Source organism: Passer domesticus, chromosome 2, assembly GCF_036417665.1.
Source record: "Passer domesticus isolate bPasDom1 chromosome 2, bPasDom1.hap1, whole genome shotgun sequence".
Taxonomy (NCBI): Eukaryota; Metazoa; Chordata; class Aves; order Passeriformes; family Passeridae; genus Passer; species Passer domesticus.
The window spans coordinates 32,132,029-32,147,326 of NC_087475.1; the positions used below are offsets into that span (position 1 = coordinate 32,132,029).

General features: G+C 38.9%; 1 protein-coding gene across 16 annotated transcripts in view; it reads left to right on the forward strand.

Annotated features, from left to right (window-relative positions):
- INPP4A (inositol polyphosphate-4-phosphatase type I A) overlaps nt 1–15,298 on the forward strand; it is a 110,829-nt gene that overhangs the window by 51,226 nt on the left and 44,305 nt on the right. For all 16 annotated transcript variants that reach the window (XM_064408122.1, XM_064408125.1, XM_064408123.1 and 13 more), the window contains 3 exons: nt 11,282–11,344; nt 13,674–13,892; nt 14,705–14,749. In XM_064408122.1, coding sequence (XP_064264192.1) covers nt 13,787–13,892; nt 14,705–14,749 — 151 coding nt within the window. In that variant the 5' untranslated portion in view covers nt 11,282–11,344; nt 13,674–13,786. The remainder of the gene's footprint in view (nt 1–11,281; nt 11,345–13,673; nt 13,893–14,704; nt 14,750–15,298) is intronic.

Here is a 15,298-nt window from a genome sequence, read left to right on the forward strand (position 1 = left end):
GTACCTGACTGTACATCAAACATTCTTTACGTTCTCATGCCCTCTGGATTTCTGAAAACACTCATCCATTTGCAAGATTGTAATTTATGATACCAATCATTTAAATTAGCTAAACATTTTATGGGACTTAGGTCATATAATACTTATAGAGTGTAAATGAAGGATAAAGGATAATTTTTTTGACTTCTACAGTCTTTATTGTGATCTGAGGCTGCATACCTGACGTTCTCTAGAACTCAGATAATTTCATAGCCAAAATAAGGATGCAATTGAGTAGCTCGTTGCCTGCAGAGTGCTCTTTAAAAATCTTGTCTGTATTACCCCAGAGCTGTCCCTCCTAAGGCACTTAGCCACAGCGATATTCAGAATGGAGATATTAACGAAGTGCTTGTTGGATGCACACTAATACCACTTTTCCTGCATCATCCTTTAGTAGATGGGTTTTCACAGGGCTTTGACACTATTGTTGCTTCAGTATTAAAAGGTCAAGGCTACTCTCCTTCACGTCACCCAGTGGTTCCTGACTTCTTCCACATAGGAAATGCCAAGACTGATTTTTTTTCTAACTCATTTTGTTTTGGATTAGCAAATGTGCTAATTGTTTGTGACTGTATACTTTATGAAGAACTATTTGCCTTGTGGGGTTTCAGTTACACTCTGTTTTGGGTTTTTTTGTTTAAAAAAGATTGCATTCTTGAAAAAAGATTGCTTTATTTTATTTTTTTTAATTGCATAAAGAAAGTTATTAATAGGCTTTCCCTTTTCAGAACTGGAAAATACCCAGAAAGACACTTGCTCACACTTTCCAGATACAAACTTGCTTCTAAATTAAGACCAAACATGGAAAATATAGACTGTTAGGTGAATATTTTGTGTAGTTCTGAGCAGATGGAAACAGCTGTTTAGTTCTTAGAATATTTAAGTTGATGGTTTTAAATTGTCCATGAACTATGCAAATAAAATTGGTGGGAAGTGACTGAGGAATACAACCCACGATCCGTAGCTTTAAATTAGCTTGTTCTTCCACTGGAAAATTTTCAAGGCATTTTCAAATCAGAAAAGATTGAAAGCTATTGATAACTGACTTTAATAATGTCCCATTTCATTTTGTCATGCAGTTCTAGCTTATTTCACTTCTAAAAGTTAAAAAGTTGCATTTTTGGGACATTTGCTGCTTAGAAAAATTACTTGACAAAATGTATTACAGTGATATCTATGAGGGCAGGCAATCATATTATGTTTTCAGTGGAAGCAGATATATTGTGCTTGTAACATAGAAATTACCCAAATGATCACAAACTGTCCTGACTAGCCTCTTATGGCTAGCTCTCATTCTTGCATCTTTAGTCTATAAAAACTCTGTAAATGATCTCTGTAGAGTAGAGAGAAGATATGAAAATGCTGGAAACAGTAAAATTAGTGCTCCTAACTGTTGAAGAAATTATCTTATAAAGCACAGGACCACAGCATCTGCTGGTACATGTAAACAGTGAAGAATGGCACAAAATTCCACATACATGCTGTTACACTCAGAATCTTTTTTATATAAGTGCAAAGATGAAACCAATGTTATATTTAAAGACCGTTTTTGTTATTATAATTAAAACTCATTACAACCTAATCCAGGAATCATTACTTGGCTGGATCCAGTAGTTACTGGAAAAGAAATAATGGTTCTGTATAGGGCAAAGTCTCAATAAGTAACTATGCAGTTAAATTCATTGAACACATAAAGCATCTCTCATGCTGTAATGCTCACCTTTTGCCTCCCCCTCTGAACTGTAAGGTGGTTTCATTCTGGTGGTGGGTATGTGGAGGCATTTTAGCAGTTGTCAGCATCCAAAGACTTCAGATACTGAAGGGTCTGAATATCTGAGGAGTATGATGTTCGTGTTGTTAGTTTCTTCTTCTCCACTCTAGGATACATTTAAAGTCATTTTTATATTTGCTGACAAGCTTTTAAATGTGGCTCTTTTCTTGTTTGTCTGTAGCTCCAAGTTATGTCCAGATTTACTGTATGTGATACCATACATACAGTTGATCACTCTAAAACTAATTTTGCTCAGCCTTAAGTCTGCAGTTCTTTAAGTGACCATGGGTGAGCTATAGCCACAGTCCCACCAAGTGCCAGCTCTGTACCCTATCTCTTTTTATCCCATGCTTCTAGTCCATCCTATGTCTCCAAGTCTGAAGGCCTCTGCTATCATACCAGGCCTTTGTTTTTCCACACTAAATCATTGTGTTGAGCTGTAAAATGATGATGGTATGATGCAAATATAAACAAAAATTAAAACAAATCAGCCACAGACATCTGTACAGTTGGAAAAAATTGTCACAGCTGAACCAAGTTTAATTGCAGGCTAAAACAAAGTTGCAAGCAGGTCAGTAAAGTTCAAACAAAGCAAGACTGAAAAACAAAAATGCTCAATGTTTGCAAGCCCTGCTGCAAGGCTTCAGGCCAGTCACTGGTGGTGGCAGTGTGGTATCTGCAAGGCTAGAGAGTAACAGAGCTGGAAGGGCCAGCGAGGGACTCTGGTAACATTGTCCGTCGTGTTACCTCCAGACCTTAAATACCAAGGTCTGGGTGTGATGCCCAGCTCAGAAGTTCTCAGGTTGCTTGTTAGCTGAATATGGGAGTGCAAACATGGAGGTGCTGCACAGAATACCAGTGCTGCTCATTATACTGTTTTTCTCAGGATCAAGCTTTGCCTGCTCTCAGAGAAGACTCCAGGCTTGATTAGGATTTTGTTCTGACCCAGTCTTTATATGCAACTTTTGGTCCCACCCTTTGGCTGGAAGGTACTGCCTCTCCAGCAGAAACAGAGGGTGTAGGAACATGTGCTCACACTGTGCTGCAGCTTAGTTTAACCTGTTGCTGAAAGTGGCTTTTATGAGGTGATGGACTGTAAATGCAGTGTGGCTGAAATGTAGCTGCCTGCTCTCATCTGGGCCTGAAGAACAAGACAGATAGCTCTGAGCAAAATGATCATTTCTGCTGCCTTGCTGTGGAGGTTTGACTGCTGAGGTAGGCAGCATGCTTATGAATTTCTGATAAAGTGTGGTGGGAGGCAACAGAAGTTAGCACAAGTCAGTGTCACTGTGGCTTGCCTTAACATGCAAAAACTGGGAGTCAAATAGTCATGAGAGTGAGTTAGTCATGAACTGAAGAAAGGAAAGTAATTTGGGATACATCATTCACATTTTCAGGCTTTTTTGTATTCATGCAAAATTTACTTCTAAAAAAGTGAAATTCAGATAAACTTGGCCTGTAGTAACATTCCAGTTTTAGAAGTCATGCAAGTGCTTGGAGAATTGATAAAACTCTAACATTTAGATACATATTTTTGAGCACTGAGTGCTGCAAGGAACTCAGCATTAATATACGCCCTTTGTCTTTGCTTACCATTTAGATCTTCTTTTGTGATTGTTGCTATTATCCCTGCAGCAGTTGTTATTTTTTAAATAAATTTTGGAAGGCCACTAAACTGTGTCAGTTCTAAAGATTGATCAGTATTAGCTGCTGAAAACAAACCAGTAGATTGTGGTTACAGTTACTTAAAAATTGTTTTTAAAAGCCCTCTACTACAGAAATCCATGGCCATACCCTATAGGAGTCTTCATATTCTTTGAATTCTTGGAAATTTGGACTGGCTTGTTTATTACATCTGGTCTGTTAGTAGCTGACAGACAAGAATGTTATTGTGGAATAAAGCGTTGTACAACATGTACTGCAGCTACACAAGTACTTGTTACCTTCTCTGTCTGAATGAAACATTTTAACCAGTAATATGCTGGTGTGAGGAGACATGAACCTTTGAAATAAGTACCTCCAACGTTTTTCTTTATCCTCAGCTGTTTGTATGTTTGCTCATCTTACACATGAAAACCATCAGAGCAGCTGAAATACTTTTTGTTACTCTTACCAAACTTCACTTTTTGTTGTTTCTGTCTCAGAGATAACATCATAGTATCTACTACATGACATTTATTTAATAGATTCTTTGCCCAATCACACCTCAACAAAGGATATAGTATTTTGGTAAGGCTAATAGTCAAAACTGGGGAAACTCACAAGAATTTTCACAAATAGGGAACAATTGTTGAAATGTGGTATTCTAATAGAAAGCTATTGATCTTAGATACTGATTTGTAATGAAACTCATAGAAATGTGTCAGTGACATTTGGTCTGGTTTCCTCTTAGGACACTTCAGAGACATTCAAGCCACTTACCTATTTTCTTATACCTTGTGTTCTTTATTTATTCCAGTTTTGTGCTACTGATTTGAGTTTCTTTCATTTAGTAGCCAAATATCAACCAGTTTCAATATATTCCAAATATAATTCCCATATGTTTTAAAGTGATTGATGATCATCAGTTCATATCACGATTCCTGCATGGTTGGGTCACCTGCACAGTAAAAAAGTTCTGTCTCATTTTCAGGGCCTTCCTGGGCATCAGTTTTTACCCGTTGTGTCTTGTATTGGTTGGCACCAACAAGAAGGGTCTGGCTTCATCCTCTTCACACCCTTCCTTCAGATACTTGTATGTATTGATGAGGTCCTCTCTCAGTCTCTTCTCAAGGCTGAACAGGCCCAGCCTTCTCAGCCTTCCCTCATAAGAGAGGTACTCCAGTCTCTTAATTACCTTTATTGCCCTCCCTGGGCTTGCTCCAGGTACTTCCTGTCTCTCTGGCACTGAGGAGCCCAGAACTGGGCACAGCACTCCAGGTGTGACCTTGCCAGGGCTGAGCAGAGAGGCAGGGTCACCTCCCTTGACCTGCTGCCAATGCTCTTCCTGATGGTCCCCAGGACACCACTGACCTTCTTGGCCCCAAGGGCACACGGCTTTCTCATGGACAGCTTGTTGTCCACCAGGACCCCCTGGTCCTTCTCTGCAGAGCCGCTTTCCAGCAGGTCAGCCCCCAGCCTGCACTGGTGCTCAGGTTTGTTCCTCACAAGGTGCAGGACTTTGTATTTGTTTTCCTTGAATTTCAAATGGTTGTTCTCATTCCCTCCAACCTGTCAAGGTCTTCCCAAAGGGCTGCACAGAACTCTGGGAGAACCTCCTCAGCCACTTCTCCCAGCTTTGTGGCACTAGAACTTGCTGAGGAGGCATCTACCCCTTCATCCAAGTCATTGATGAATAAGTTGCACAGCAGTGGGCTCAGAATTGAACCTTGGGGGACACCACTAGTGACAGGCCTCCTGTAACTTGTCCAGGAAACTATTTTGAGAAATTGGCAGGAAACCAAAGCAGCACACCCCCTCCATTGTGTGTTACAGGGTGATCTTACTGTTTACCCACAGGGTAGTACTGGCATTAAAAAGGATTCCTTTCACTGGGACAGCTGTTCCACCGAGGCGTTGAAACGGGAACAGTGGTGGGAAGCACAGACTGTGGTTGGTTGGCCTCTGAGGAGTTAGAGGCTTATGCTTCAAACTGCCAGCATCCCACCACTTGTTCACATGACTCCAGAAAGAAATGCAGGAAGAGCCATGCAGTCAGGATCTTGGCCTGCGGCAACCCTCTGTCCCATTGATTTAGAAAGGTCAGTGTAAGCAAACAAATAATTTTATTTTCCAGGAAGAAGAAATGAAAGCAGCACAAAGGAATCAGATACTGGAACAGCAGAAAAAAATATTTAAAAATATATCTAGTATTGTGGCCATTAGGCATAGCGTAGGCATGTACTCTGTAAGAAAAAAAGTTACATGATCAGAAATACATGAACAAAACGGGAGTACAAAAAAAGTGTTGATGGAGAAATATGCACCAGCAAATTTGCATTAGTAGCTTAAGACTCCAGTTTTGCTATGCTGCCTAAATCTTAGTAATAACCTTTGTGGAATATTACTCCTACACTAACATTTATTTTTAATTTTCTAAATAATTTTCAAATTTGACACTGTTTCAAATCCTGAATCAATTAGTTATATCTTATTTAAAACACAAATGTTAGAGAAAGAATTCATGCATTGCTGTTATGTATTCTTAATTTATATAAACATGTAAATAGTAAGTGTAAGAATCACAGTGATTCAGAACAATGCCATGTGGAAATGAGTGCTTGAGAGATTTTTTTTTTGCTGTGCCTGTGACCTAATGGGCCATTCCTTCCATGCAGGAAAATGTAGTGTCAGGAAAATAAAGTTTCCCTGTGACTCTGAGGTGCAGTCCTGTTGCCCAGGTGAAGCTCAGTGATTTCAGAGCAGGATGTCAGATCCCATCACACACACAGAGGACAGTGCTAGCATCGTGGTTCCTGGGTTGTTTTGCCCAGTATACACTGACATTAATTAGTGCTACGTTAGTCTGTGGAGGGGATGAATATTATAGGCAGGTAGGTCAGATAGTTCCCTAGACATTTTGATGTAATCCAAACTTGACCAAAACTTCTTATTACACATCTCCTTTCAGTGCTCTTGTCCCTCTGTCCTGTCTGTGGTCCCCCTCTCATTGCCTGTGTGAGGGAGAGTATGTTAATGCCATTGATCTGTAAACAACAACAGTATGAAATCTTTAACAAATGTTGTGTGTGTCTGGTTCATCTCCATTTCAGGCCATAAAGAGTTGGGGTTTGGATTTTGTTTGTAGTTTTTGTTTTGTTTTTGGGGGTTTTTTGTTTGTTTTTTGGTTTTGTTTTTTGTTTGTTGCTTATTTGTGTTTTTTGGGGGGTTGTTTGGTTTGGGTTTTTTCCTTCTTTTTTTGGTGTTTTGGTGGGTTGCTTGGGATTTTTGTGGGCTTGTTTGTTTGATTTGTTGTGTTTCAATGGGTTTTTTCCCCTGCCTTTGTTCCCCTGCCTCGCTCTTTATTGCAGCAGGAGGAGCTCAGAGAGGGAGTTTGTTTTTTCAGCTAGAGCAGTGTGTTTCTGCATTGTTAACTTCATGGTTATGATGAAAGACTGCTCTAGGTGAGTTGGGAGAGTGTTGAAAGGACCATCAAACTCAGAGAAGTGTTTCCAGTCCAGACTCCTCAACAGAAAATATGTCCCTTGTTCTCATGGGCTTCTCCATGTCTGTGTAGGCAGTGTGACAACCCCAGGTCATGAGGAGAGAACTCATCCTGTGTGCAGGAAACTTTACCACAACGTGCTCAGCACATTTCTTGTGAAGAGGGTAAAGGTTAATTTGGGATAAAAACCACTTGTAAGCTGTTTCAGTTTCTGCTGGTAAAGTGACAGACAATGTTGAGAGGTTTGGACTTCAAACTTCCCTGTAGCAAAACTTACCATTTTCCATGGCATTGGACTGTGTTCAGCTTGATAAAAGCTGCTCTGCAACGTGAAACAGAGCTGTGCTTTTTCCTTTTTAGCTAACAGACATGTGTGTTACAAATGCTCACTTCCACCTCTGGATGTGTGTATTTTTGTGCTCCTAGAAGCACTAAAGGAATAAAAATATTTGAATCACAAGCAGTGATTAAAACAGTATCTCATTAAGAAGATTGTTAATTGTATTTCTGTTTTGAATACAAACAGTTTTAATTTGCATAGAGAACTAAGTGGCCTAAATTGCAGTTTCCTGTTAAAAGTACTCAAATATTTTAAAGAGATAAAACTGAGTTTTTAGATTATTTGAGTTTACTGAAGTTCATAGTGGGTACAGGTCAAGAATAAATTTTGTGACTTAGAAACTTATCTGCAACTAAGTGGGATCTGTGGACAGGAAAGCAAAAAGAAAACAAGCCACTTCCTGGTGCTGAAATGCCCTTTTATCTAAATATCACTGAAGGGTTGCATTTAGGGATTTCCATGCTGCACAAATACCTTTCTTACCCATTTTCTTGTGAAAGACTTCTCCCTGTTCTTGGTGTAGTTACTCACTCGGAATCTATAGAGCAGCTTCAGAGAGTGACAAGAAGATTTTTCAGGCCAAACTTAATATTTTTGTCTTTGTTAATCAAGGTTCTGAGAGAAGGGGACATTTAACCAGATTTTGAGGGGAACATAGACTTAAGAAGCAGACTGAAGGGGGAGGTAAAGCTTCTTTGTGGAGCTGACAAACTGGCACCTGCCGAGTATATCTTTGTGGGCAAATAATGCTAGTGGGAGGCAAAGGTTTGTATAGGATGTTGGCATCATTCTTTTGCCTTCCCAAGGCCCAGATCATGGAATGAATGGACTGAAACTGTTGTCAGCCTATGGATCTGTAGTAGATATAGTCTGTGTTGCTGCCTCTATGAGTTTGGCTGGAAGGATCTGACTTAAGGTGCCAAATTCATGGCTTTGACTTTTCCTGTTTTGATCTCTGCGAGATTCAGGACATTCAGTTTCTCATTAAATGGGACAGAAAAGTTAAGTGCGTGTCAGACTGTAACGAAAATAGCTTTTCATTGGAGAAGGTCTTAGCAGGGTTTAGCTGGGAGCTGCTGTCCTTTGAGCTGATGCTCTGCTCTTGGACTGCCTCTTCAGCCATGAGTGATAGGGTTGATCCAGACCTCCACCTCAGATCCTTGCCTGGCTAATAAAGTTCCTTGTATCATCTTTGAAACAGCAGTTGGAGGTGGGTTGCTGGAATTGCTAAAAGATTGGGTTTGAGCCAACATGTCAAATCTAGTTTCACTACCAAGGTTTTCTATTGTTGGAGGTAATAAATAAATATAAAAAACTCCCTGCATGCTTTATACTAGAGATGCTGCTCTTACACAAAAGGCAACATGTTCATAACTTAGCATAATCAGGCATTTCTTCCTTTCCATTATTTTGTCCATATTTATATGGTTAATAGGATGTTACTTGGAAACCAGGCCATGCTGCAGATCCAAAATACTGTTTCAGGCAATATTCACTTTTATGATTTTGTGTATTGGTAAAACATTTTCAATCAGAGCAAATATTTATGAAGATGTTGTTTGAAGAATGCAGTTGGCTGAAGGAGTCCTCTTGATGTTTCAAAATGGATTTTTCAGGAACAAAAACCCTAATTGGTAAGGTTCAGGTTGTTACAGTCTGGAGAGCCTTGAGACCCTAAAACTAATTGCAATTCAGTAAGTAACCCACAGCTGCTTTTTCACGCTCTCTTGGAGATGATGGTAAACTTTCAGTAGGATTACATCTCTGGTTGGTTTTTTTAAAAAAGCATTAAGAAAACTGTCACATTCTCCCCTTTTTTCTATTATTCTCTTCATGTAGATGTATCAGTAACATTTAACCTTCAACTGCTGTTGCATTGTTTGCTTTGGTATGCCTTTTTACCTGCCATAAGCCTAGAGCACTATGGCTGTAGAAAAGTACAGTCTCAAAGTAGACTTTGATTCAGTCAGTAATTGGAGTATCCTCTTTCTCCTGCTTATTGATTGATATGTGAATTGGAAAAATCCTGTTTCCTGCAGTTGTGTAAGGAGTGTCAAAAAAGTAGATGTTAGGCTGAAATAAGGTTTAATTTCACCTCACATGTTTATTTCAAGGAGTAGTTTGGTAGGAGATTTTTTTTTCCAAGGAGACAAACCAAAGCACTTTGCCAAAACAGTTGCTGAGGTGAGGAGAATATTAGCTTGTTGTATAAACTAATCATCAGGCGTTTATTCTGGGGCTAAGATGATAATAATTTTTGCTTGAGATCTTGCAAGCAGAGTGACACCAGACATCCCACAAACATCCCAAAGTTTCAGTCCCAGAAGACACAAGGTCATGTAGCTGAGCAGGGTGGCATATGCTTTCCACAACTAAGTGGCAGGTCTGGGGGTAGCAGGGCAGAAGTGGCATCAGATGAAGATCCTTTCTTCAGGTCATATGCTTTTGTGATAATAGAGTGACAAATAAATATTCACATAATACAAGGGAGGCTTGTTCAGAAGCCTTTTCTGAACTGTGGATGTGGCCTTTACCAATACTGGAGGTCAACAACAGCCTCTCATGTTTCTGTTGAAAGCTGGGCTTGCAGCAAAGCTTCGTGAAGTGCAAAGCTGCACAGCTTGCCAACATCCCCTGTCTGCTGTCTTAGTAGGGGCAAAGCCAAAGGCTATGTGTAGATAAATCATGCCATCTTCAGGAGAGGTTGCTTCAACATGAATTACATCAGCCTTTGCATTGCTGTCTGCTTGAATGGTACCAGTCTTTGGAAGTCCATCTAAGGACAGGTACCATCTAAGGAAACTCTTAATACTACCTTTAATTTGGTAAGAATGCTACTTACTTCCTTTGGTTTTTATCAAAAACATGATCATGAGGTTGTAATTGTTGAAGCAGTTGTCATTCAGGAGAGGGATCAGAGCACCTGTTGTTTGGCTATGCATTGAGTAAAGAGAACTCACCCCTGCCTGAGCTAGCACAGCTGTAGGAGGGATCCAGTTTGCCCAGCTGCAGCATCAGGACTAAGTGAGTCATTTAAATAATTTTTATAATTAGAGAGAGGGATCTCCATGGGGTGACTCATCCCACCTACCTTGGAAAATAGTGACTTGTTCTCTGGAGTGCCTGTGCCTCACCACTGACTGTGCAGAGAACCTGCGTGGTGAGTTGAGATCAGACACCTGCCTTCTGTGTTCTTTAGGTGAGATCATATCTTTCTGTAAGTGATAAGAACTCATGTTAAATAATTAAGCAGTCTTGGGTAATTGGTAGGGCTGGTGATTAAATCAAACAGCTGAGACTAGAATTTCTTTTTCTGCAATATGGGATAAATGTGAGGTCTTAAAAGACCTAGCCTTTTAATGTAAATGTACTTGAATGAGATTGTGGCATTACCAAGTATAACCCTTCATTTAACCTGTAGTAAGCCTAAAATAATTTGCTTTAACTGTATGCTCATTGCCAGCTGTTTGTAGAAGCATCCCTCACCTAGTACTTGCACCCAATGGAGTAAGAGACCTACATCCTGATCTTTTGAACTTCAGTGTTTTGGCACAGGAGCTTCTCTTGTGACAGTAACAATAATAACTCTTCCAAACAGTGTTTTGGAAGTTTAGCTGTAGAAAAGCAAGCATAGTAACAAATGCTCTCTTAAACTCAATGTATCATATACATTTCTTTTTCTTAATAGCACCAAGCCTTTTGGTAAATATGTTTACATATATTTCTTACAGCTGTTCTACCCACTCACCAAATGCTGTCAGTCCTTTTCAGCATAAGCTTATTAGTTTGTGCTCCTGCTCTGGCTGGGTATTGCCATGACTAATGCTCAGTAAGGTCCAGTAGAAGATCAGTTTTTCTGTTTTAAGTAAACTTTATTGTGAGCACTGCTAATCAGAAGTTACATTTACAGTGTACCTGCCCACTGGTTGTGATTTTTACAGTATAAAAAGACTGTGAATTTATTATGATTATTTTGTTTATTTTTTAGATGTGGATTTAACTGATATTATGGTATACAAAATCCCTCCTCACATAAGGAAAAGAGCCCTCTGTAAGTATGATCCTTGTAAGTAATGTAAAGATGTATCATTAGATGATAAATTAATATTTAAAGGAATTTAAACAACAATTTAAAGGAATAGTTGAGGTCTTAGAGAGCCTTGGAAAATTACTACACTCAGTAATATTTAAATAGAAATGGCTTAAAAACAAATTATATACCTGACCCTCTTTTAACTTAGCAAGGATTGACCCTTTTTAATGATTGCAGAGATTTTAGCTGAAAAGCAGCCAGGCTCCTGAACCTAATTGCTGTCTGACCTGTACCTTGGTGAACATGTTAGTTATTCTCTAATATGTTATTTGTAGATTTTGGGGGAAGGGCCTATGGCATACTGTCTAAATCTCTGCAAGTACATTTTGTAGGTCTTTTCATCATGCAGTTGGGTTTAATAGACTTACAGACTGTTAAACATGACATTATATAAAGAGCAAACCAAGGAAAACCTATTGCTGGAAGAAAGGAAAAAATAGGAGAATGGAAAGCCTTGGAAACTGTCAAAGAATTTTGATAGAAGTTTTATTTTAATAAATATTAGGGCATTCTGTACTATTTGAGAAAGGTTGGTTATTCACTAGCCACTTAAACATTAAAAAGTAGAATAAAGTTTTTTTACTGTGTGTGATCAAACCTTGGAACAACCAGGTTGGCTAGAGAGGTACATTCTTGTCCAAAACCAACTGGACACAGTCCTGAGAAGCTTCCTTTGAGCAAGGGGGTTGGATTGAATAAACTCCAGAATTTATCCAACCTCAACTATTCAATATGCATTGAAAATCTGCCTGCTTTAATATTTGGCTGTCAGAAATTATATCTGTAGGCAGAGTGTTGTTTTTAATGTGCTTTCACTGAGTTTCAGAGCTTTGGGGATGGGATTTTCAGAGATCTCAATTTCTGCTCCTTCCATTCAAGTTTTTTTTTTTCCTATTTGGAATTTACTTATGACATATTATACAAACCTAACTTGAATCAAATTCTTAGTTCTGAGTAGTAACAGACTGGCTTATTTTGTAGGCAAAGTCCAAATTCTTTCCTCCTCCTCATTTAAAATCTAATTTCTGAGCTGATGTAGATGGCCAGGGCTGTGTTCAGTTCAGTTGTCTTACATGCCTAACTTGCATTTGAATTTTTGATGTCCAGTGAAGCAGTGATAGTTAACAAGAAGCTTGGGTACCCCAAGGAGAGAGGAAGATTTTTTTTAAATCCTCCAGAGAGATATACTGACTAATTAAATTCAGAGACTTAAGTTAAGCAGGTTGAATGTTCCTGTGGAGGCCTTCTGACAGATTTAAAGTGGTGGTTTAGAACAAAATGTAAGCTAGGTGCTTTATTTAATTAGAATGCATCTTGCTCATTGTTAGGTCCATCAGCCTAAAAGGAAAAGAAATATTCTCCCATTCTGCAGTGTGGTTCAGATGTTTTGTAGAATGAATGAGAGGCTGCTGTGAAGGTGTTAGTTACTCTATTGGTACTTTCCAGGTTTATCAGATTTTACTTCTCACTTGCTAAATTAATGGAGTTTGTCATAAGAGTGTGAAACAAATATGGAAGTTCCATAACTGCAGTGCTAGCACAGTTGTTTGAAGGAATGTTCACATTTAAAATCATAACCAAGTTTTCTGTAGGCTTTCTTTCCTGCTGTAATTTTTCACTTCATAGGCATTGTTGAGGGGAAGGACTGTCATGGATATCTGTAGTCCAAAAAAGTGTAGGGTGGAGGAAAAGCACAGCTGCTGCCATCTGCCACATCAGCAGGCATCCCTTTTTGCTTTTTCTTTCCACCACCATCCCAGAATTTCAACCTCTCTCTGTCTGAGTAGGCTGTATTTATAGTTGTCATTATCCCTTTCTCATGGCAGTAGAGCCTAGAACAACACAGTGTGCTGACACTGACAACATTTCCTGCCCTTTTGTTCTGTGCTCCACCAACCTGTTGTCCCTTTGTCCTTATCCCTGGTGCTTCCTCTGCAAACAGAGGCCCCATCTGACAAATTTACTTGTGCTCCCCAGGGTTTAGAAACTGGGAAACTTCATTAAGGATGGTTTAATAACTTAGACAAAGGAGAAGAGCAGCTGGTCTGTTAACGTGTTTCTCTCAAGCCCCATTCTCTGTCAGAAAAGTTTTCTTGCATGTGGTCCAGTTTTCAACAATTTACTGTAAAATGCTGCAGATGTAGAGTTCATGAAAATGAAATTACTATGCATTGGATCTCTCTTGAGCATTTTGTTTGAATGACCTGAGATGATTTTATGGCAGTAGGTTTGCTGCTGATAGTGACCTAAAATTTTGGTGTATGTTTTTGCTTCCTCTGTTGCTTAGCATGGTGATGTTAGAGGAATAGCCGTTGGAGACAACCTGCTGCACTCTGCTACTCTGTGAGGCAAACATCAGTAAAGCCAAGCAGCCAGAAAAAAAGGGCTCTTCATGAGAAAATGACAGCAAGAGAACACAGCCCCCGCCATGGTGCCAAATCCCGCACTGTGCAGAGGGCCTCCACCATTGATGTCACCTCTGACATGGTTGGCCTTTCTCTGACAGGTTTGTACCTTCCTGGCAGCTACTGCTCTGCTGCTTCCAGAATCTGCCTTGTACTAATGTTTTTTTTCCTCTCTTAATTGCTCAAAGATTTAGATCTGTCTGGTTATCTGGAGGTAATGAGATAAAGGAATTATGCTAAAAAATTCTAAAAATCTTGAATTTGCTACTTTTAAAATAGACAAAACATTAAAATCAGAGAGAGATTAAAAAATAAGTTAGATTTAGTGTAGTTATGTTTATCACTTAAAAATAAACAACAGGGAGAAAATAACAAAATAATGTCATGGTCCAGAAAGAGTCTTGGCAACCTCCTTGTTTGACATTGTATAAAATTTTCAAGACAGTTCAGGGAGCTGAGGCTTGTCTGCCTTATCTTTTATGGTTATTAAATTAGGATTCTAACCCTCAGAGGCTTTCTTTCATTAGTGAGAGAGACAGGTACTTTTAAATTTTGGCCTGTTAGCTACCACAGATTTAATAATTTGGAGCTAACAGTGGCTCAGACTTTAATCCTGTTGTTTTCTATTGAGATTAACCATTTACTATTCCCATATTGCATATAATCTCACATAGATTTACATATTTTAATATGTTTTATAAACTGAGATCGTCCCAGATTTTCCAAATAATTATTAGATACCAAGGATTACCAGATAAGTTTTTTAGATACCAGTCCTGGCTCACTGAATTAAAGAAAAGTATTTTTTTAATAAAATGTAATTTATTTCTCTGTGTGATTGCACCTTCAGGAAAGAATTCACGTGGCAGTGATGTGAATTAGCTAATCTTGTGGTAATTTTTCTGTTTTACAGGAAACATTCAGGATCCAGATGAGCCGATTTTAGAGTTCAGTTTAGGTAGGCTTAGTGATTTTTATGCTAGTTTTGATGATGCATGCTGTTGAATAGGTGTGGGGTTTTGTAAGTGTTGATTTTGAAGTGCATTTTATACAGGAAGGTTTGCAACTTTGCTCTGATTTTTATGGAGATGTGGTACAGTTTTTGTGCTGCCTGTACAGTATCTTTTGATAAGCAGCCAGCAGTTTTATTTTGTGAAGTTTCTAGAAGTTTGTAACTGAAACATCGGTCTTAGAAAATTTTTAATGTTTACTTTGTGAATATTATTATTATTATTATTATTGTTTATTTATGTGAAGATGCAGTAAAACTGCCTTCACTGTCAGTAAATCAGCAGTTCAGGTCTTCAAGCAAGCTGAAGATTTGCTGTAAACAGCATTTTAGGGCAGAATGGTTTCTAAGAATTGAGGATTACGCATAACTTCTTTCCTGGGGTTTTTGCTGTCGAGTGATAATGCAAGATGCAGAAGTGACCTGAATTGTGAGATGGTTGAATTTGTACAAGAAGCTTGTGTATTGACTCACCTCACTTGAAGAATTAATTAATAA